This window comes from Ostrea edulis, chromosome 1, assembly GCF_947568905.1.
Source record: "Ostrea edulis chromosome 1, xbOstEdul1.1, whole genome shotgun sequence".
Classification (NCBI taxonomy): domain Eukaryota; kingdom Metazoa; phylum Mollusca; class Bivalvia; order Ostreida; family Ostreidae; genus Ostrea; species Ostrea edulis.
Window position 1 is genome coordinate 32433405 of NC_079164.1, and position 25336 is coordinate 32458740.

At 33.8% G+C, this 25336-nt stretch overlaps 1 protein-coding gene across 14 annotated transcripts in view; it reads left to right on the forward strand.

Moving 5' to 3' along the window:
- LOC125659959 (unconventional myosin-XVIIIa-like) overlaps positions 1-25336 on the forward strand; it is a 74958-nt gene that overhangs the window by 46235 nt on the left and 3387 nt on the right. For 13 of the 14 annotated variants that reach the window (XM_048891783.2, XM_056167192.1, XM_048891799.2 and 10 more), the window contains 16 exons: positions 343-462; positions 794-908; positions 1437-1564; positions 10816-10970; positions 11660-11783; positions 14421-14522; positions 15608-15709; positions 16124-16234; positions 17548-17671; positions 17995-18122; positions 19147-19260; positions 19840-20040; positions 20847-20984; positions 21319-21504; positions 21921-22057; positions 23167-23327. In XM_048891783.2, coding sequence (XP_048747740.2) covers positions 343-462; positions 794-908; positions 1437-1564; positions 10816-10970; positions 11660-11783; positions 14421-14522; positions 15608-15709; positions 16124-16234; positions 17548-17671; positions 17995-18122; positions 19147-19260; positions 19840-20040; positions 20847-20984; positions 21319-21504; positions 21921-22057; positions 23167-23327 — 2146 coding nt within the window. Of the gene's footprint in view, positions 1-342; positions 463-793; positions 909-1436; positions 1565-10815; positions 10971-11659; positions 11784-14420; positions 14523-15607; positions 15710-16123; positions 16235-17545; positions 17672-17994; positions 18123-19146; positions 19261-19839; positions 20041-20846; positions 20985-21318; positions 21505-21920; positions 22058-23166; positions 23328-25336 lie in introns of those variants that run through there. The other variant, XM_056139503.1, reaches the window with a different exon arrangement.

The following is a 25336-nucleotide window of genomic DNA, read 5'->3' on the forward strand; positions in this document are numbered from 1 at the left end:
AAAGTGGAGGAAATGTACAACAATATTTTGAAAATGAAAACTTTCAAATTAACTTTATTTAGCTAAAAGATGCAGTTTTAGTAGAAAGCAATCTGAAAAACTTTTAAAATCCCTGCTGGACTCAAACCCCTTGATCTACAGTTCAACAGTTGACTTGCTAACCTACTATGCTACTCAGCTATGCAATGGTATTTGAAATGAATGGACAAATATTGCTGACATTTATATATTTATTCATGTTTTAAAAGGAAGTCGGCCATTATGACAATGCAGAGTACCTCCTTAATTTGTTCCCATTTTGTAAGAGACTTTAGAAATGAGTTTTCCCCCTTGTTGTTTTAGTTAGCAGAAGTTACAGCAGATTTAGCAGAGGAGCATGATACTGCCACTCATGCCACAGAAATGTTAGAGGCTGAGACTGCAGATAGAATGAGACTGGACAAAGAGCTAAAGGATATTCAGGTTAGTCATACATATGTGCTCTACCTGTGATGTTAGTTTCAGATGTGGAAACAAGCATGTTCTACTTTTGAATATATTGGAAAATAGAACCATACATGTCTAACTTATGAAAGTCTTCCCTGAACATATTCTCACTGACGTTTGTTTAATTTTGCCAGATTAGTATGATAACTGACATTTGCAAGTTTGACTTGCTTTCATTTTCATTATCATCACTTGAAATAAATGAATGATATTTTATGACAATGTGTATTTACATTGTTTTTGATCTATTTGTTATCACAAAGGGAAAATGATATATTTTGTTATACAAGTAATTTAATCTTTGCAGTCAAAGTACGGAGTTTTGAAGAGACATGCAGAGAAAGTTGAGATGGAGGTTACCCAGATGCACTTGTGGCATGCTCAAGCAATGGAGGGGGAAATGGATGAAGATTTTGGAGATGGTAAGATATTGTCTGTGGGTCTACAATAATGCTGTAGGCATTTTGTATAGGACTTGGTTCAGGATTAAATACACACATTTGTGACATAATGTAGACATGTAAATTTCCACATGTTGTTAGTTACACGAACGGGTGTAATTTCCGTGATTTATCAAGCAGTGTGATTGATTTTACACAAAATAATCTTTTTCATTTAAATAGTGTGAATTATCATGACATGCATATTTCCATGTTTACCTTAATAACTATGATACATATTGTTATTGTACAGGAGGTTAGCAATTTCAATTGCATGTCAATCTTGCCATATGTATTGTGACAGTGTAGAGAGTTATATACAATACACATATATGTTGTACACAAGAAGTTTCTGAAACTTAATTTTGTTGAAATTAAAGGATATGCTGTTGTACTTTTACATATTTAACTCACAAAGACAATCATTAATATGTCGTGCTGCTCCACTGACAAATCTAGACTGTTGCATTTTCTGCAAGTTAACCCCCCAAATTAAATGTGCTTTTACAGACTCCATTTACAAGGAAAGGTACGAGAGAGTGAGGAAGGAGTCTGTGGTGACCAGGAAGCGCATAGAGAAACAACACGAAGAGGAGCTGGAAAAGGAGCACTCCCTGAAGAAGAACATCGAGAGAAAGGTCAGTAGCCTGTATACAAGTACAAAGAATAGGTAACATTGCTTTATCTATGAAGAGGTGCAGTACACTGAAAAATCATAAATTTTCAGGGGAATGGGGAGGTGATGTTCATGATATGGACATACCTATCTTTAAATCTTCCGTGTTTTTCTCAAACCATTGAAATTTGACCCTACGGTGTACAGGTATTGACTGGGTCCTTGGACAACATATTGATTGTTACATATGACCATGTCACATCTAATGAAAAGAGTTGTCACTAAATCTGGACATTTTTGTGGTTAATTGAGCAGGGAAACCCATTTAATTCAATAGGTGAATGTGTAATATGGTGGAATAACAGCATCATTATTTTTTAAAACATAATTACCTGTATTTTAACATGTAGAAAATGAAGTTGTATAACAAAACAGTTATAGACTGGGTCATTGGACAACATGTGTTTTGTTTGACCCTGGAACAGATCTGTTGCCCGAAGACCAAATCAAGTCCCCAAGAATATATACTATTGTAACTCAAACTCATAAAGAATGACAACAGTTCCGACACCAAATCTAGAACATGCTATTATAACTCAAACTATGTAAAGAATGACAACAGTTCTGACACCAAATTAGGAACATGCTATTGTTACTGAAACTATGTAAAGAATGACAACAGTTCTGACACCAAATCAAGTCTCAAGAACATGCTATTATAACTCAAACTATGTAAAGAATGACAACAGTTCTGACACCAAATTAGGAACATGCCATTATATCTCAGACTACGTAAAGATTGACAACAGTTCCGACACCAAATCAAGTCCTCAAGAACATGCTATTATAACTCAAACTATGTAAAGAATGATAACAGTTCTGACACCAAATTAGGAATATGCCATTATATCTTGGACTACGTAAAGATTGACAACAGTTCCGACACCAAATTAAGAACATGCTATTGTAACTGAAACTATGTAAAGAATGACAACAGTTCCGACACCAAATCAAGAACATAAGAAATGTGCCCCTATATATGATGGTGCTGTTGTGTAGCAGTAGTGATGTCAGGACATAATCATAGGCAGATACAGGTGTATAGTGAAACCTTTTATACACATTTAGATATGATATGTACCTGACAGATTTAGATATCATGATATGTACTTGACACATTTAGATATCATGATATATACATGACAGATTTAGATATCATGATATATACATGACAGATTTAGATATCATGATATATACATGACACATTTAGATATCATGATATATACATGACAGATTTTGATATCATGATATATACACGACAGGTTTAGATATCATGATATGTACCTGACAGATTTAGATATCATGATATATACATGACAGATTTTGATATCATGATATATACATGACAGATTTAGATATCATGATATATACATGACAGATTTAGATATCATGATATATACACGACAGGTTTCGATATCATGATATATACATGACAGATTTTGATATCATGATATATACATGACAGATTTTGATATCATGATATATACATGACAGATTTAGATATCATGATATATACATTACAGATTTTGATATCATGATATATACATGACAGATTTAGATATCATATGTACACGACAGATTTAGATATCATGATATGTACATGACAGATTTAGATATCATGATATGTACCTGACAGATTTAGATATCATGATATGTACATGACAGGTTTAGATATCATGATATATACATGACAGGTTTAGATATCATGATATATACATGACAGATTTAGATATCATGATATGTACATGACAGAGGTTTTACTGGTATTAAGAAAATTTGACAGATGCAAGTGTAGTTGAATTGACTAAATGATGCTTTGAAAATAACAGACATGTAATTATTTACTTGGAGAACATTTTTTAGAATGACTGGAATATTTTATTGTTTTTAGGATATAAATGAAAACAAATTACAAGTGCACTTGATGTGTGATAAGGGTTATAAAAAATTGTCAAATTTTATGGAATTATCTGTTAACATATTTGAAGGAAAATTCCAAAGCTGGATAATGATTTGGTAGACATAGAAAAGACAAGTTAGAACACAGCATAAAAAACTAAGAACGGTGTAGTAGACTGGTTCTCTTTTGTTGTCCTATAAATGGGAGCCTGGTGTGATCATAGGGTGATGACGATGAACTGTGTGCTTTGTTAAACTGTAGACTGAAGGGCATTTCCTGTTTCATCGCATTATGATTTCATAATTGCATTGAAATGAAAAAACTTGACCAACTCCAAAAAATCCCAGTGAATGTGTTTATCTGAATATTTCATGAAACCAGTATTTATGGCTGATGATAGCTAACGTGTTGAATTGCTCTAAGTGTTAATCAATATAAGTCATTGATTAAGAGGTTTTGAGTTTCATGATTTACGTTTCAGTGAATTTACCAAATGGGATTTAAAAGTGGACTTAATGATGAAAATTTTGGACTGGTTGATAGGTTTTAGGTCAGGAAATCTCAAGGTTTTATTTTCATTGTAGCTGAGATCTGTGTCAACTTAATAAATATATATATATATATATATATATATATATATATATATATATTATTCATCAATTTCAATTTTTTTTCTACTCAACTATGTATTGACATTTAGTCGTGCAGCATGTAAACATAACATATACAATGAGTAAGATAATAGAATGGCGTTATCATACATGTAGGGTGTCTATACACATGATGTCTTGCAGTTATATATTTTGCGTATTATTCAGTCTGACATTAAATGTGGAGATAATGATTATTTTACTGAAACAGTACTGAAGCCAATAGTGAATATTATACTGTAGAAACAATTAGGTAATAATGCATGAATATTATAGAAACATTAAGGTGATAGTGAATGTTATAGAAACATTAAGGTGATAGTGAATGTTATAGAAACATTAAGGTGATAGTGAATATTATAGAAACATTAAGGTAATAGTGAATATTATAGAAACATTTAAGTATATGTTATAGAAACATTAAGGTAACAATGAATATTATAGAAACATTAGGTAACAATGAATATTATAGAAGCATTAAGGTAACAATGAATATTATAGAAACATTAAGGTGATAGTGAATATTATAGAAACATTAAGGTAATAATGAATATTATAGAAACATTAGGTAACAATGAATATTATAGAAACATTAAGGTAATAATGAATATTATAGAAACATTAAGGTAACAATGAATGTTATAGAGACATTAAGGTAACAATGAATATTATAGAAACATTAAGGTGATAGTGAATAATATAGAAACATTAAGGTAATAATGAATATTATAGAAACATTAAAGGAGGACATCGGAGTATAAATAGCAGCCAATGAGAAAAATGGTGGTTTATTTGATTTTTCTGGCCACATTCAGATTGCAGAGAATTTTTTAGAAATATTAAAATACAGATTCTTTTTTATCATCAGATTTTTGCCATGCTTGCTCTTCTCATGAATGTGCATCTTTGGTCACAAATTAAATTTAAAATAAAAAATTTTCTTAGCTGTATTTTTCATCGAAAGATGTGAAGCAGGACATCTATTTCTAATTGAAATTCAAAACTGACAGCAGTGGGAGTGACTTAGTTTGTTATTGTTTACACCGGATGTTGTCTGTATCTCATGCAGGCATGGCAGTAAGAAAACCAGAATTCTGCAATGTTTGACTTACTTTCCTCTCTAGATAAATCCAACCTCCAAAAGATAAAATCCATAATTCAGATTTATTTTTCACATCTGTATTGAAATTAGAATAAATGTAAAATCCTCATGATATTTACATTGTAATTGTCAAGTCCAAATACCTAGCTTATCCAAAACAAATGCAAACAAGAGGAAAATAATAATGTGATTGACTGTCAAATATGAAATAAAAACTATTCCCACAAATGACCCATGTATTGTACATCTTTTGGATTTGGTAGCCATGTTCTCACAGTATCCACTACACATGTTGGCATAATGTCACGTCTGTGCCATTCCTGTCCTGGCTGAAAAAGTTCCAAAGCTCGCAGTTTTTTTCTCGGTATATCGGGGATCACTCCATACTCCACGATGTAAAAGCATGGTCCAAAACCTTTTATATTTTTCTTTTCGCAATTTTGAATTCCTGGGATGAGGCGGTCTGAATGGCTCCATTTCCCACCATAATTGCCTGTTGATGTCGTCAGTGATGCATGGTTTGCAGAGGCAGAATGGACATTCGTCTTTGTTACTGTCTTGCAGGATGACAAATTTTTCTGCATCATCTCCATTATTGGCAATGCACTCAGTTTCCAAATATCCAGTTTCTAATTCAACATTTGTCTGCACTTCTTTGTCTACACATTCTGGTCTTACACACGTGTTCCCGCCAAATTTCTCTTCCTGTGATGAGTCAATAGAGTGAAAATCCCAGTCACTATGCAGAAACAAATGTTTTATGGCCTCCATTTGCATTTCACTTACATCCAAAATTAATCTCTGCCTTTCACCCATTATTCTTACAAAATACAATAACACATTGATGGAAAATGGTCTCTAAATGAGAACACTGTAGGTACTAATTGATGCAGCTGTGTGAAGACTGACCTCCCCCCCCCCCCCCCCCCCCCCCCCATGATGATATGGGTGATAAGAGAATATTTTTAATTGAAATAATTCAAATTATTTTTATTTCAATCAAGAGTGTATATTAATTGTATTCGATAATCAATCAATAAATCAGCAGTAGGTGTTGTAAATCCTGCCTTGTATATACTATGTAGAGATTATCACTGTGGGTTACTTGTTTAGCCAAGTAACACGTGTGCTCTGTTCTGTTATCAGCATGCTGGAATTTATTTTTAACTCGGCTGCAGCAATAAGCACCGCCCTACACCAAATTTGCTTAATTGCACTACCACCGGATTTTCAAGTAGGTCAAGCTCGGCCTTTAAGGTAACAATGAATATTATAGAGACATTAAGGTAATAGTGAATATTATAGAAACACGATGGTAATAATGAATGTTATAAAGACATTAAGGTAATGAATATTAATGAAACACAATAGGCTTTAGACTAGTTCTGGATCTTTCCCAGTTTTGGATAACTTTCTAAATAAAAAATATTTGTTAATTTTTATACAGGCTGTAATATAATTTTTGATAATTTTTATATAGGCTGTAATATAATATAGGCTTTCCTGTCTGTTAGCTTTTTCATGTCTGGGTCAGATCTGGTTCTATGGATGGAGTGTTGACCCCTATTGATTTTGAGGTCAAGGGTCAAACTGCTCTTGACATAAGAAGATATTGTCCACTCATTGTCTTGAGAACCATTTGCCTGACATCAAACTTGGTACACTGATACCCTCTAAAGAGTAGATGGCCTCCATTGGTTTTCAAGTCACAAGGTCATGACTGAAATGACTGGTTATTTAGAAATGTCTGCTCAGTATCTTGAGAGATCAAACTTAGTATTGTCTTTGTGGTTTCCCCTGACTTGTAGATGAACCATATTTTTCACTCATTATAGACATTCTACTTTTAAAATTGATCCTTTTCAGTATTGTCACACAGGGGTATATATATTTCAAAACATTTCTTGTTTAATATATCTTTAATTCATATCTTTTCATTTCATTACTCGAAGTTATTTGTATTTTGATTAAAAAAAAAATAAAATTAGACGACCATAACAATAGAAAAGTCAAGTACTTTATGCCAAATTTAATCCTGATCGATACAAATCAACAAGAACAGCCATGAATTATTAATTAGGTATGGAATGGTTGCATAATTTGGGTAATTGGAAGCCAGGACTGAAAGTAACGGTATGCTTATTGTGGAAATCAAATTTATTTTCCCCATGCACCTGGAAAAAGTAAATGCAACCAGTACCAGAACCAGGTAGTGTGAATTTACGAGTGTGGGCATGCTGTTGTGTAATTATACTCTTCCTCGTTATTTGTCCAGTAATTAGAATGTCAGATATTGACCCCAGGGAAGGGTGCATGTGCATCTTGCATCATTTCAACAAATTATTTGTTGCCTGATGCGGACTTCCATAGAGGCCTTAAAAAGGGGATTTTCTTTGTCTTCCCAGAGAGTAAAAGTATATTTTTCTGATATTCTTCCCATAACCTAGGAAACCCAGTTTGTGGAGAGCCATATAAACTGACTTCAGTAATGTACATTTTGTGACTTTTACCGTGGTTATTTTGTAGATTATATCAAAAACATGAATTCCTTGTTGGATTAATAAAAATGTCTTTGTAATCAGGTGAAATAACACAAAACAAAGCCTAGTGTTTTGTGCCAACTTTAAAACACCCTACTTCTTGTTTTCCCTCTGAAACAAAAAAAAGTCAACATACACAAGCTTGAACATTTTCACTTTGAAAGTTAGAATGTTTTATGGTTTGTTTTTTTAAATGTGGTCTGAGAAATACATTTTCTAATACTGGAACAGTCTCTATAGGGATTTCAGAGGAAGCTAGCTCAAATCAAGTTGTTTAGGTGTCAATACTTATCCCATAGGTAGGCCTCAGTACAATCTTTTTTTTTTTTACTATTCTAACAAATGGTGTCGATTAAAGCAAGTCTATCACTGCAGTGAATCACACATATATATCGCAGGATTATCTCCTCTTGACATTGGTTCTGTTGGGAGTCTGAGCTAGTGTGACCATTGAATAACCGCTGGTATTTAAGTGGATTTCTCTTTTTAATATCTCACCTTGTGATCTTAAAGTGATTATTTCGTTGTGTGGAAAGATCATTTGCAAGCAGAATGAAAGACGATGTTAAGAATGGGAAGGCCCACGAGGTATAGACTTTTTAGAATGTGAAATATTTAGATTTTTTTTTTTAATTTGGAAACTTTTAGTGAGGGAAGAATCTTTTGTTACTGATCTCATTAGAAAAGCTTCAATCTGCAATTTGTGAAATGATTCAACTGCATGTAATGAACATGAAGGATGTCCTTATCAAGTTGTGTACTAGAATGAATTCTGATTAGGATGTAGGATCATTCAGTAGATTTACTTTTGGATTAAATGTGTTTATGCATTATATTTGATGGACTCTAGATCTCCTAGATCAAAAAAGGTAGAAACATTTTGTGATTCAGCATGCAAATTTTATTAGACATCCAATTCACAAAGATATTTTTGATGAAGAAAGTTTCAAAAGACAAGTATTGTCAACCGTTCATTCGTCTAACATTTGATAGTAAGACAGCTCTTCATTTTTAAAATTTTCCCATACAAAATCTATCACTTCCTCAGACCAATTTATTGTCAATTTGCTTTTATTGATGTTAACATAATGTTTAGAGGGATCTGTGACTCTCATGGAGGTTTTATCTGTAGTGGAGACCTCTTTACTTGGCACAGTGTTTTTAACAGTCTACACTTAGGTCTTTTTAAGTGGTTGGATTATATGGAGTTAGCACTATAATTGAGTCTATTGGTGCGATTTGTCCCTAAATGTAGAGTTCAGTCTTTAGGCTTTAATACTTTGCCTGATGTGAACTCGGGCTGATTAAAATTTCAAAATCAGTTTTGTTATTGTTTAGTCAAGGACTTGCACGTTGAAAATTATTTCTTGATGAGATGGAATGCAACTGCACATATTTGATAAGTATTGATAAAGTTTGAAAAAGATATTTTGAGGACAAACATAATCTTGCTTGGTTTGTTTATGGACAAGAAAATGTTGTGTATCCAAGAATGAATTTTGGCAATAATTTACACAACAATTGACAGTCAATATTATGTTGGGGATATTACATTTTCAGAAATATCTAGCAAACTTAATTTTAGTTTAAGTAAGTTGTGAATGTACATCTCTCTCTCTCCTTCCCACTCCTGAGCAAAGCTATTTGACCTTGATGTTAATGAATTCCCTTGACCATTAAAAGTCAAATAGCTTTGGACATCAATTTTTCTTTTTATTAAAGTTAGAAGTCTCCATCTTGTGTACTTTTAAAAGTTGTCATCAAATGACATTACAAAATTAATATTTCTCTCTTTTTGAACTGGAAGTCATTGAAGTGTTTTCAAATTATGCTTTCAATGTGTGATTTAATATGCTTAGACCAAACAGATGTTTGTACATCTTGATATGAAGTTACTTTTCTAGTTCACTTCTTCCCTACTTACTGTCACAGCTCGGGTTTAGCAATTACTGCTTCTGCATGCATCACAAGTAATTGGGTTCAAAAGGGGAATTCGTCATAATCAGATGTTGGTAAGAGAGTTTTTACAAGAGGCTCTGAGCAGAATACGTCAAAGAACCATTAGTCTGTAGCATATTGAATTTCTATGACATTTTGATTATTAAGTCTCTTCACTGACATACTAGTCAGATTTTCATAAATTTGCTAACTGAATAAACTCTTATGTAAATTCAAATTTTAAAAATTCTATAGGTCGATCTCTTATTGAAACAGAATTACCTGCAATTTTGTGATACTACAGCAACACTTGCAATGCATCATGAATGTGATCTGTATTTTACAAAAAGAAACCATTACAAACAAAAAAACTCGCACATTGCATCAGAGTAAAGAAAATCTGAAGCAGATGTGAAAATTAACATCGGAGATAAACGGTATGAACAATTAAACATCATAGTAAACGAAAGTTTCCCTGGCTTGCATACTTTATTGATTGGACAATGTAAATCTAATAAAAATTGTTTATAATCAGTGAATGGCTGGGAAGATCTGTGTTGGATCAGACAGATCCTTATTTCTAAGACTTGATGAAGAATGAATCTTACACTGAGCCTTTTGTTAGAAGAGTCACATATGTGAAGTATATAAGCAGAATTTCTCTGTTGCTCTGGAAAACCTTTTGGCATCTCTTTCAAATTGATTAATGGTGAATGCTCATCATAAAGTATCTCATCCTCCCTGTTTGTTAGATTTTGGTTGCTGGCAGTTTAAATGAGTCAGAATTTATGTACACCTAAGTGCATCTTTTTTCCCATTTCTTCTCCAGTCATGAATTCAAAATCAACTTTGAGACAGGTGATTTTTTGTTGTTGCTGCATCAATGTCTCCAAAAGCTACAACCCAATTAGACATCACAAATGCACCCAGCTATTGATTTGGACCTAATGAATATTTCATTGACAATTGCATTACATACATGTAGATAGATACATATATGTTTGTACTGAGTTCATCAGTTTCAAGATCATTGTTTGACTATTTGTTTTGAACATGTGTACATTTTATGATTATATCTTTTAGCTCCATGAGGCCATTGAGGATGCTGAAGACCAGAGGAGACAATTATCTGCAGCCAAGAAAAAGACGCAGCGCCTGGCTGCGGAAATGCAGGACACTAAATTACACCTGGAGGAGCAGATGTCACGCAACAACGACTTGGAACGCAAGCAGAGACGGTGAGTTTCTTTACATTGATAACTACTCGGGTTACAGCCTGTCTTAGAACATTCCAACTGTGTGTGTGTTCTTATCATGGGTATTTTCTTTTTGAGACATCCTTGCCTGGGTCATTTGTAACAGTAAAACTTGTGTGGAGTTGAAATATTTGCCAATATGTTTTACATGGCTTTCTACTTGAAACTTATATTATTCAGTATAGGAGACAAAAGAGAAAATGTGTCATGGAATGAAATAATTTTTTTCTTACCCCAATATTTGGTAAAGATCACTCTCTTTGTCATTTTTTTTTTTTTTGATATTGTTGAAAGTTAACACAGTATACAAAAATTTTAAACTGCATTGAAACAGGAAACTGTTGAGTTGAATAATTACACACAATATTTGTAGGACGTTCTTTCATTTAAGAATTCTAAAACTATTTACATACCTTCCATATCAGCAATTGTTATCTCTGGTATTTTGTTTGTGTGAAATTTTCTGTTTTAACTCTTAAATTCATGTCCCATCACACTTTTTTTTTAAAATCCTTTTTCTTAATTACTCTATTTTCAGCAAGACTTAGAAAGGTGTATTTTGTGTTTTCAATTGCAATTTATAATTAAGTATTACATTACATGTCAATCAGTTATGTTTTTCACCTATTTACCTGGACCAATTAATTGATCAATCTGTCATCTCTACTAAGGTTTGATGCCGAGTTGAGCAAATCCCAGGAAGAGGTCAGAGAAGAGAGACATTTACGAGAAAAGTTGCAGAGGGAAAGGGACCAATTAGCCTCCACAAAGATCACGCTAGAGCAGGATCTGCAGGTAAGAACCTGGGTCTGCAGATAGCTAAATTACTCAGAACCTGAATCTGCAGGTAGCTAAATTACTCTAAACACCAATCTGCAGATAGCTAAATTACTCAGAACCTGAATCTGCAGATAGTTAATTACTCAGAACCAGGATCTACAGGTAGCTAAAGTACTCAGAACCTGAATCTGCAGGTAGCTAAATTACTCAGAACCTGAATCTGCAGGTAGCTAAATTACTATAAACACCAATCTGCAGGTAGCTAAATTACTCAGAACCCCAATCTGCAGGTAGCTAAATTACTTTAAACCCCAATCTGGGGGTAGCTAAATTACTCAGAATCCCAATCTGCAGGTAGCTAAATTACTCTAAACCCCAATCTGCAGATAGCTAAATTACTCTATACCCCAATGTACAGGTAGCTAAATTACTCTGAACCCCAATCTGCAGATAGCTAAATTACTCTAAACCCCAATCTGCAGGTAGCTAAATTACTCAGAACCCCAATCTGCAGGTAGCTAAATTACTCTAAACCCCAATCAACAGGTAGCTAAATTACTCTGAACCCCAATCTGCAGATAGCTAAATTACTCTAAACCCCAATCTGCAGGTAGCTAAATTACTCAGAACCCCAATCTGCAGCTAGCTAAATTGCTCTAAACCCCAATCTGCAGCTAGCTAAATTACTCTAAACCCCAATCTGCAGGTAGTTAAATTACTCAGAACCGCAATCTGCAGGTAGTTAAATTACTCAGAACCCCAATCTGCAGGTAGTTAAATTACTCTAAACCCCAATCTGCAGGTAGCTAAATTACTCTGAACCCCAATCTAGGGGTAGCTAAATTACTCTGAACCCCAATCTGCAGGTAAGCTGAAAGTACTTTGAGGCTGCTACAAGAAAACTAGACCAAGATTTGTAGGTGAGCTGAATTAGGTTGACTATGCCCCATTATTCTGTTGCAAGCATATTAGAAGTCTGCACATTAGAGTATCCACAGTCTTGTGCTGAAGCACTACAGCAGAACCTAAGATAGGACAGGTGACACCCAGGTGATACAATGTCCAAACTAGGAGATTGGCCACCAAAATGGGGTCATTTCTCGCAGATTATTTTATAAATATTTCCTTAACATATGAAGCAATTAAGACAACCACTTTGAAGTGTGATTTTTACTTTCAGAATTGAAAACAAGGATCTTTTATATCTTTATATGACACACACACAAAACACACCCCAAGGTTCTCTTGAGTATACTTGGTTAGACATATCAGATGTTCAGTTTAGTTGGTAACACTTTTCAGATATGCAGTTTAGTTGGTCAGACACATCAGATGTGCAGTTTAGTTGGTAACACTTTTCAGATGTGCAGTTTAGTTGGTCAGACATATCAGATGTGCAGTTTAGTTGGTCAGACACATCAGATGTGCAGTTTAGTTGGTCAGACATATCAGATGTTCAGTTTAGTTGGTAACACTTTTCAGATATGCAGTTTAGTTGGTCAGACACATCAGATGTGCAGTTTAGTTGGTAACACTTTTCAGATGTGCAGTTTAGTTGGTCAGACATATCAGATGTTCAGTTTAGTTGGTAGCACTTTTCAGATGTACAGTTTAGTTGGTAGCACTTTTCAGATGCTATTTTAAATGTCTACTGAATTTGATACTTGAATCAAAATACTACTGAAGTGCAATGTTTCTAAAATCCTATATCAAATGATGCACACAATGAAATGATAGCAGATTTAATCTCAAAAGTGATAGGAATAGTATCCTCCTATAACACTAGCAAGGGACCGTTAATCCAGAAATGAAGATAAACCAACATAAATTAACTGAACTTGAAATAAGGCGAGGGCCCTTTATATTCTGTGAGATTAAATTGTTTTCTTTAATGTACACTGTACATAAAATATTATCACAAAGTCAGGGCTTTTTTTTTGTTAACTGTTGTTCACAAAAATCACTATCCCATTCAGATACTTTGCTTCATCTTTGAAGAGCTCTCTACATAACAGAAGACATTTACCTGTGTTATAAGTTGGGTAGTGTAGGAAGGCGAGATTTAAATGTTAATCTTTTTGGAGCTGTATTTTCTTGTTTGAGTTTATCCTTTTATGATAATATCCATTAACAGTTAGGGAAACCAATTACAAGTTCAAAATTAATAGTTTTATCCTTTCTGTTTCGACCATGATATTAGAATTTTTTGTGCTTTTAAATGTTTTGTTATGTGATTTATCTCGCCACAAAATTAAAAAAAAAAAAAAGATCAGTCAGGAACTCCATAAGAACTGTTTAATCTTCTCTCAAGTCAAGGTATGCAAACAAAGAATTTCATACATATGTATTTGATTTATGTAGAGGGTTTGTACACTGGGGCCCAAGGACTGGGATATTTAAGAAACTGAAAACCCAGTTCTATGAGTGGGAAAGTGTATAGTTAGCAGATTTAACAAGTTATTTAGACACAAAGCTAGTGGTTGTGACAATTTTATTGAAGCCTTCTGTTTTATAGTAACCCCTAGAAAATCAATGGTCTTCAAAGACATTTGGACAAAGGATTCAGCTCGATAATTTACATCTGCATAGAGTCATGGAGTATTCAATTGAGTTTCTGGGAGATTTTTTGACCCAATTTTTAATTGTTTACAGAGAATGAAATTGGAATACGAAGAGAAATCTGAGAAAGTGGATCGTCTTAACCGAGAACTGATGGATTTGACGCTGACAGGAACTAAAGGATCAGACCATGAGGTAAGATCTCCAAAGTTCAGAGGTCAAACTAAGGTCAGGAGGCCAATTATGATAAAATTTGTTTATATACAGAATGGATGTAGTGTATTGAATCATATTTTCTGTGTGTCTGGGATCTCAGTTAATATGATTATTATGACCATAAATCTTGGATATTGCCTTTCTTGAAATCATTATTATTGCAGAACAAAATTTCCTTTAATCTTCTTTTAACATCACATAAAATATTAACCATATTGTAGTTTATAGACCCATTTAAAGATAGGCAGTGCAGTAGCATGTAAAATTTATTTGTCAATGATTTTTTTCTCAAATGTGGTAAAATTGTAAGATTTGGCGTAGAAATTCAAGAAAGATGGAGAGAAAAATCACACCCCAGCAATTTTCTTATTCCCTCTGGTTTGAGAGTCTTATCACTGTGACATCACAATGTACTGCTATGTCACAGTCTATTCAGTATTTATAATAGGCGATGATGTCATAGCTAGCAAAGCCACAATTAATATGACATGGAGTCTGTCATGATATATTTCAATGTGGTGATCATTGTCCTGCCTTATCCTTAGAGAAGTTTACTGAGCCTTAAATAGCCAACTGTGTATGAAATCCAAGATCAATCAGCAAACAGTTATTAAAAGAACTTAAGTTATTAAAAGAATTTAAACCTGCGAAAGATAAAACTCCATTGCAAAATATCTTTTTATTGGCTTTTAAACCCATTTGATTTTCCTCTCCAATTCTTCTGGGAGTTTACAGTGTGTACAGTACCAGTAGAGGATCTCGTAGTAGACATGCGATTTATATATACAGCCTTATTTTACACACAGAGATAAATCCTTGAAATGAGATCAAAACCAACACTTGAAGACAAAATGATTACTAAATTTTATTGAAAAAATATGGAATATTTCCAGGATTGAGGGAAGAGTTGTTTACAGTATCTGTTTAATGTTAAAAATATTTTAACACCATGAATGAAAATTTCCACCCTATAATATATGTAATGTTATACATCATTCCTAAACAAGAAATTCTGCTACTGCTCCACTGCACCCCCCTTTTCACTGCCGGTCTGTGTTTTGTAGGTGATGGCTCTGAAGAAAGCTAAGCATGAGCTGGAGTCTAAGATCAAAGATCAGGAGGAGGAGCTGGATGACCAGGCTGGACAGATACAGCAGCTGGAACAGGTAAGGAAGAGGTCTGGCTTTTACTGTACTCAAAACTCAGCCATCTTTGTTTTGAGTACAACTCTCAGCAAGCTCCAAGCATACTCGAAAAATCTTGATCATGTACTTTATTTGAGTGTGAGAATGATTTTATAAAAGTTTTATAGCCTTCACTTTTGAGTAAGAGTACAATTTAGAGCACAGAGTTTGAGTATGAAAACATGCTCAAAAAAGTTTTATAACCTCCAGGCCTGGGGTGTTAATCCTGATCCAAGTTCACAATGTATATTCGTATCAGTTATATACCATTAGTTTATTTGCTGCAAATATATTGACGAGTAATTGTTGTAAACACATTTTCCATTGAGGAGTTGTGGCTGTATATAAAAGTTAATATGTATATATGTAGATATTGTAATGTATCTTTGACTGTAGACCAAGATCCGCCTCGAGATGAACCTGGAGCGAGCCAAACAGCAACACAACAAAGAGCTAGAGGAAAAGGAAGAGGAGATGGAGGAATTAAGATACTCCATGCAAAAAAAGGTAACAATTTTTTTATACACCATCACGATTGTTTAGTAATGTCTACATGGGATTTATTACATGCCAGGTAGTTTGGTTAACATTGTGGTTATTATAACCCTGCAAAAGAAGTTATGGGGGGCATACTGGAATCACCTTGTGCCCGTAGACATAATTTGTCCAGGGCATATCTCTAACACAGATGAACAGATTTGATTAAAACCTTGTATATATCTTATATGAATAATGAAGTTGTGCACCTGCTATTTTGAATGAGATTTTTAAGTTTTGGATCCAAACAGATGTTATATCCTATGTATGACAAGTGGATAATATGGCCTTTTGAACACAGCCTAATTCGACACTGCTAAAAGTTTTTGTATAGATATTTTGTGTGTTTAAATCTCTCAATGAATCTATTAAATGCCTTGAAATTTTCATAATTTTATATTTTTGCAAGAAATTCAGCTTTCGAAACTAAAATTGGATCCGAAATCTGAATTTCTTTCTTTGTGCTTCAACAAGTGTGTTTTCTATGTCAGTGAAATTGCTTGACCAGAATCATTTTTCCTGTCATAGCTTAAGCTCTCAGAATTTTATTTCTATAAAATTACAGCTTTCAAATTTGTACTGAATGTGCTAGAGGTTGATCCAAAATCCTTTGCAAGTTCAGTCTTAGTCCTCAATACCTTTTTAATTTCAAGAATTATTTAAATTTTTGTTTCCAGTGAGAAATCTCATTATCAAAGCCATGACTATAGAGTAAAAACAACTTATTTTGTAATTTCCTAATTTTAATTCATTCTTTAATCCCATATGTACACACATGTGATAAGTACTGTGGTGTCCTTGCCACTCTCTATCTGGGACTGGTGGGTGCAATCAACCATGCCAGGATTACTGTGTCATATCCAGTATAGCACTTTCTATTAATCAACCCAGGATTTGACTTTGTTCTAAACAGAATCTTGCTATAACTGTCATTTGAGTCCACTGTATTTTTTCCAGGGGGTGGGGGGTGCTAGTGTTATGTTGTCATTGTCCAGATTATATCTTAAATACCATTTATTCTCATTTATTCTTCAATAAGCACTAATTCACTATTTCCCACCATCCCATGTGTTCTGTGGGGGGTATTGGCTCCTTTAGGACAGTTCTAGTTTGCAATATTATCTCTAAACTATGATTATAAATACAGAAAATGTATGTGTAGTTATTGTTCCCTTGTCAAATAAAGACATTGAAGCAGTCAATCAGTTATTTCTGTGGCTGGAAGAGCTCCAGTATTTTGCATAAAGATCTTTCTTATTAATAGTGATGACTGGTTTTTGTAGCTAAAGAACCTAGAAAATCAGATAGAAGAAGAATATGATGATAAGAAGAAACTACAACAAGAAAAGAGGGACCTAGAAAGACAAATCCACGACCTCAGTTCTAAAGCAGGGTCACGGGACAAGGGTCAGTGTTTAAGGTCAAAATGGAAGTGAGAAATTTTGTAATGTACACTGATGAGAGGAAAATTCTTCAATTTTTTTTTTAAGCTTAGCAAATGTTTATAATTATCACTCTTTGTAAAATCAACAATCTTTGCACTACAAATGTTACCCGTGATGCCTTTATTAGGAATATTGCAGAATTTTGTGATATTACAGATTTACCAAAACTAAGTTCTTGTGACAATTTCTATTTCTTACAGTTTTTCTTGTGATACTACTTATTTCCAGATTAACACTTTATACACAGATATGAAATTGATAGTGTGTAGTTCTGTCCTTTAACAGAGGGAGAGAAGCGACTGAAGAGGGACCTAATACGGACCCGGGCACTTCTAAGAGATGCTGAGATTGTGATACAGAAGAATCAGGGAACAGAAGGCACTAAAGCTCAAATCAAAGCCCTCAGGAATAAGGTAATGAATAGATACACAAGATGTTATGTTTCATATTTAAGTAACTGTAATTTGCAAGTTGACAGATCTGTTCATTGATGATATGATAAAATCCCTGTAACTGGGTGATTAGGGTTCATTGATAATATGATAAAATCCCTGTAGCTGGATAATTAGGGTTCATTGATGATATGATAAAATCCCTGTAGCTGGGTGATTAGGGTTCATTGATGATATGATAAAATCCCTGTAGCTGGATAATAAGGGTTCATTGATGATATGATAACATTCTTGTAGCTGGGTGATTAGGGTTCATTGATGATATGATAAAATCCCTGTAGCTGGATAATTAGGGTTCATTGATGATATGATAAAATCCCTGTAGCTGGATAATTAGGGTTCATTGATGATATGATAAAATCCCTGTAGCTGGATAATTAGGGTTCATTGATGATATGATAACATTCCTGTAGCTGGGTGATTAGGGTTCATTGATGATATGATAAAATCCCTGTAGCTGGATAATTAGGGTTCATTGATGATATGATAAAATCCCTGTAGCTGGATAATTAGGGTTCATTGATGATATGATAACATTCCTGTAGCTGGATAATTAGGGTTCATTGATGATATGATAAAATCCCTGTAGCTGGATAATTAGGGTTCATTGATGATATGATAACATTCCTGTAGCTGGGTGATTAGGGTTCATTGATGATATGATAAAATCCCTGTAGCTGGATAATTAGGGTTCATTGATGATATGATAAAATCCCTGTAGCTGGATAATTAGGGTTCATTGATGATATGATAAAATCCCTGTAGCTGGATAATTAGGGTTCATTGATGATATGATAACATTCCTGTAGCTGGGTGATTAGGGTTCATTGATGATATGATAAAATCCCTGTAGCTGGATAATTAGGGTTCATTGATGATATGATAAAATCCCTGTAGCTGGGTGATTAGGGTTCATTGATGATATGATAAAATCCCTGTAGCTGGATAATTGGGGTTCATTGATGATATGATAACATTCCTGTAGCTGGATGATTCGGAGTACGCTGCAGCTGCTGCCACCAAAGCCAAGAAAACGATGGAACTAGAAATCCAGGACCTTCAGCAACAGATAGACGACATCTTCAGAGCCAAAACAGAGGTAACGCAAATACTGAGCATTTTAATTTACTAATGTAATGCACACACATTTTGGAATTTTTTGATTTTCTAATTTTTCATTTCCTACAAAGAAATAAGGTACATTGTAAAAATGAAATCCAGTTATTATCAAAATGATTTCAACAGTTTCCATGTATTTGATGCAAATTAATTTTTTTTATCCCCCCCCCCCCCCCCCCCCCCCCCCCCCCCCATAATTGGAGATTCGGGGGCATATAGTTTTCGGTCTGTCCATCTATCTGTCTGTTTGTCCACCAAAACTTTAACCTTGGCCATAACCTTTGAATGGTTGTTGATAGGGTTTTCATATTTTACATGTATGTTCCTTGTGACCTTTCTTTGCTTGCTACAATATTTAACCTCATGACCTTGACCTTTGAGTTTGGCCATTGGTTTCAGTGTTTCACAAACATATCTTGTTTACTATAGGAAATGTGCTATATAGATGTATTAGATTTGAAATGCAGCTCTGTTAAGGAAGATACTTTTTGGACTAATTTTCAATAATGCATGTGTCAACAACATTCAACAATCAGTCTCCATTTTAAATGTGTTACAGTCCGAAAACAAGGCAATGGCTTTGCTAAGGGAGAAGACTGAGTTACAGAGTCAATTAGATGAGAATGAGGAAGATTACAATGATGTGATGAGGAAATACAAAGCGGTGGTACAACAGGCTACACTGGACCAAAGCATGATTTCCCAGCAGTCTCAGCAGATAGAGGAACTCTCAACTGACAGGGACCGACTCAAACAGGAGGTATGGTAGATCCAACTCAAACAGCAGACTGAGCTTAGTTTGTCGAATTTAATCTGTTGGAATTATATAGGTATATATACAGGTACCCTGAAGCATACTACTACACAGTTTAACACGCTATATATATCATTCAATTACAAGCCATGGAATTCAGTTCCCAAAGAAATAATGCATGGAAAAACTTACTTCTGTTTTTAAGTATCTCTGCAGTAACTGAACAAAAACAAAAAAAAATTAAATGTAGAGCTGCTGATATTTCTGTGTTTGATGGTGATTAAGATCAAACCTTAATTGACCTTTAAAGATTTTTAAATGAGGAAACTGTTTTGTTTGAAATTATCTTCTGATTTATTTTCATCCACTTTTCTTCTTCTTGAAAATGGTAACATTTTTCAATAAATTGTTTGATAAAACTTAATTTAGGCTTTAAAAAATCCCATTTTTTCTCGCAATGTATCTATATGTAAAGAGTGCCCAGAGTTCAATATGCAAAATTTGAAATCATTCCCATCTTGACTCAAAGTGTTCCCCATCTTCAAGTGTTCTGTTCTTGATAAAGACTATTTCAATCTTACCACGAACTATTCCCTAATGAAAACTGTTCCCAAACCATTCACCATTTTACTAGTGTATTATTACGCTTCAGGTCTGTACTTGTGCAGTTTAAGATCAGACTAGCTGGAATGAGAATGAGATGTGTGAATGGATCTTGAAATATCAAGAAAAAATGGGCAAATGAAATCTAGTAATTGAAATTATTTAAAACCAGATTTTGTTAAAATATTTTTTCTCTTTATTTTTTTTAGATTGCAGATTTACACTTAAAAGTTCAGGGCTTTGAGGATAACACAGTAGATAAGTCAGCTGTAGCCAGGCTTGATAGCAAAGTTAAAGACCTAGAAAACAAATTAGACTTAGAAATTGCACAGAAACATAGATTAGAGGTGAGATCAATTTGCAATGTAACACTGACTTCCTTATGCAAGGCCTGAAATTGTGTTAGGAAAAAACTGGGTAGCATGTTATGATATTTTATGGAATCCTTATTATTCTTGGTGGTTCGATGTTGGTCTTCTTCACAACCACAGCAACATATGATGTAGTAACAGTAGTGAGTTTAGGAACTTTAACAGTGTTAATCATGAAATAAACAAAAATCTCCGATTCAAAAAATTTCACCCCTCTCATGTAAAAAAAAAAAATTGATTCCGTAATGTTTTGTCTTATGTTTCTGTAAAACATGCGGTAAATGTAAGCCATAATGTTGCTCATTTCAAGGTTCAGTTGAGTAGAATTAAAGAGCAGTTGGATAAAGTGGTGGAGGAGAAACAAGGAATGATGTCCCAAAAGACACAGACTGAGGAGAATTTGAAGAAAGTCCATCGACAACTAAGGGATCTTCGGGAGGAATTCTCAGATGCTCAAAAGAAGGAGATGGAGGTCGCTCAGAAAAACAAGGAACTGGTAAGTTTATGTCCAGTTTACATTGCATTTTCATTATCTTCATCTGTATCAGTAAAATAGTACAAAAACATGCATGTTAATTTCCTTCTGTAAAAGAAAAAGTGCTTTCAAGGAACAAGGGAAGATAACTCTTTTTATTATTTTCATCTGTATCAGTAAAATTGTAAAGAGAAAAAGTGCTTTTAGGGAACAAGGGAAGATAACTCTTTTCAATGTCTTCACCTGTATCAGTAAAATTGTAATAAAAACATGCATGTTAATCTCCTGCAAGAAAGAGAAAGTGCTTTTAGGGAACAAGAGAAGATAACTCTGAAATTTTACAAAAAAATCATCTTGTAATATTGATACAGAATAGACCCATTGATTACCTATTTCATGATGACAATAACCTACCTGTAAGTGACGATTTTTTACAGGAGAGCAAGGTGCTGGACTTGGAGGCAGATTTTGTACAGAAGCATGCTGATCTTAAGTTGGCCTTCAAACGAATCTCAGACCTACAGGCAGCCTTAGAAGAAGACATGCTAAGTGATGAGGATTTAATGTTGAATAGGTATGCCTTTATTTGAAGAAAGTGAGAAAAATTATAAAAACATTTTTAAAAACCAAAAACTCAAACAAACCCATATTAATATTTGATTTATGAGGAGAATAATACCTTTGATTTTGTACATTGAAGAACTTGAACTTTGTAGGTTAAGTCATTTCACATTTTTAGCCTTCGCTGATAATCAGACTTTGAGTTACATCATTTGTCACTATCAGATTCTGTACTGCAGGTTAATCTTCATAGAGCAAGTCACAAAAACCAAACATTGACCAAACTCACATAAATAATGTAAATTTGTGATGCGGCAAGTGATCTGTATTTTTATTTGCCAGTGTTTGATGGGACATGCATGTATTTTGGTTTGGTGTTTATTTCCATCCGTCTGTCTAACTTTCTGTCTGTTAGGTTTTTCCTATTCGGCTCATAACTTAAATACTACGAGACCCAAAATCATCTGTGTCAGCTGATGCATCTTGGGTAGAAGGTGTGTCGCGCTTGAATGTAAGGTCACCGTAACCTTTAATTAAGTTGATATGGCTATGTCATACCCCTGGTTCTATAGACTTGAGTACTAGAATCTACGAACTTTGTCAATTGGTGCACTTAAAGAGAAATGTGAATTACAGCTTCAAATTAGGTCATAAAAACTTTTTAAATGACACTGTTTTAAGGGAGGTAATCTCTGCAAATGTAACTTAAGAGAATAAAGCAGAAACCTTTCATACATCATGAAATACATATAATGATATTTATATTAAAAATAGCTATGTAACAATTCTTATAAATAATCATATAATCATTTTGATAAGAGCCAAATTGAATCAGTCAGTTTAAGAATTAATTGAGGAATATAATGCAAGTGAAATGAGTATAAATGTAAGAATGCTGTTGAAATGATTTGTCACTTCTTTAGTTATGGAGCATTTCTTGTACAACCCAAAATTGTTAAGTAATTCATACCATGAGAGAAATTATCTACATACATGTAATAAAATGAAATCTTTAAAGTACATTGAATTCTGTTGACATGAAATGAGATTTGTATTATAGAAGGACTAAAGTTTCATGTATTCTTTTTCTCGGTATATTCAAATGAGTGCTTTTCCTTTCAGTGATGAGTCCGATCTCGATGATAATGATGATGATTACCTGGGTCAGCGGACGTCTGCCCTGTATAATCACAGTAGTTCACACTCGCGTTCTCCACGAACTCTCTCCTCTAGTAGTACTCAAGACAGTCACAGTCCTAGACCTACACAAATTAATGGAGCTTGTAAGTATCCAAATCTATTTACATCATCCAAACAAGAACAGCAGTCTGGAAGAAATGCTTGAAATATCTAAACCCATAGTTTTCACTATCATTACAGACATTCTGAATTTAAAGTTGGTGGTTTTGAATATTGCAACAAGGGGGGCATATATATTTCTAAACATTTCTTATCTTATTCTTACGTCTAAACAATGGGTAAAATTTCTAATATATTTAATGTTTTACTTATTTCTTTCTTGGCAATATTATCACCTAGGTAGACCCTGGCCACTTCAGATAAATAACATCTGCTTTGATTAGGTCCCACTATATGGTCACAAAATCTGTCTTTAAGAGATTGATTGATTGATTTTTTCTGCCACACTCAACAATTTTTCAGAAAAGATTATGGGTAGGGCATTTGAAATGCCCCCAAATGGATAGCAAATTCAGAATATCATGCAAATTCACTTTATCCTGTTACTTTTGTCTGTTACAACCGATTCCCATAGTTTTGAAAATATTTTCTTGCTATGAATTTGTTCTACTGGAGACAGTATTCAGTGCTTTTAAAGTTTTCAGGTGACAGTTCACTCTGCTGTTAATTTTACTGAAAATATAATCCAAGTTCCCCAGACCCCATTTTAGTATAATTTCAATGTTATTTATTGCAATTGTTTTGATTGGACAAAAATAAAGCTGATTTAGAATTTGCACATCAATAAATCTGAAAATGTGATGTATACACATGCTCCTGAAAACAAATAACAATGTATGTAGACTCGGTGATGAAACTGTTCAGTTATTAAACTGAGAACAAATTGGAATTATAAGAATCGAACATTCATTTTTTAAGAATTTATCCAGGGTTTGACATTTACTTTTTTGAGCACTAGACCAGTCAGGCTACTTCAAATGATTTTTACTAGACCTGACCTTACATCCACTAGCCCCGACCAACTTTCCAGAAAGACGTTAACTGATACATGTAGTTTCTCCATATTTAGATACTTAATTCAAGTTACAAACGTTAAGTTTGAACTAAAACACTTTTGTCTCCAAAAAGTCTTTAATCTTGTCATTTATTTGATGCTTTTATTTTCAAACACATTTTCTGTTTCTTTAAATTTTACCGGCACGGAAATTATTTAGTCCATTTAGAATAAAATGACCTCAACCGTTTTTTTTTTTTTTTAAATTTCTATTTCATAAGCCCTATTTTGAGTCTTCCCAACCTTTTCATTTTTTTTTCTCTTGGGACATCTTTCCTTGAGGACGAGAAGGCATATGCGACTGCGAAAAAGGGCCCAGATGCGGCAGCACATCATAATGAGAAATTGGCGATAGAAATCTCTAGATGTTTGCGTCACAATAAAAAAAATATAGAGACATTCCTGCACATATATCAACACCGAAAAATGGTTTTTCATGACGTAATTTATTCATTGGATAAACACTTTCTTATAAATATTTAATTCAATTAAACTCTTTTTTTAATGAAAATGAATTCAATTTATATCTATTTATCCGAAACATAACTTTACACACATATTAACATCGAGTAAATGTCGTAAAACATCACACCCGACTTATTTATTAGAACTATAAATAGAGATTGTGTCTTCACGCGGTTCAAACTTGCTCTCAAACACTTTGCAGTTATTTTTTTCTTTTTAGCTAAGAATAAAATATCTTGTGGTTTAAAGTAAAGTTTTTTGTTTATTAGCTCTTCTGAGCCGAAGGCTCAAAGAGCTAATCATATGGCCTTATGTGTGGCATGCGGTGTACGTCAACTTTTTGGAAAAAGGGCTATATCTCAAGAACCCCTTGGCCAATTTTTGTCAAATTTGTCACAGGGTATCCTTGGCCCAAGGGCTTTCATTTGTACTAAAACTAGGGTTGTGACCCTTTAACAAGGGGAGATAATTAGGAAAATGCAAACAAAAGTAGTGGTTGCTAAAAAATCTTCTTCTCAAGAACCACTAGGCAAATTATCACCAAACTTATGCATAAGGATGAGGATAGGTTGT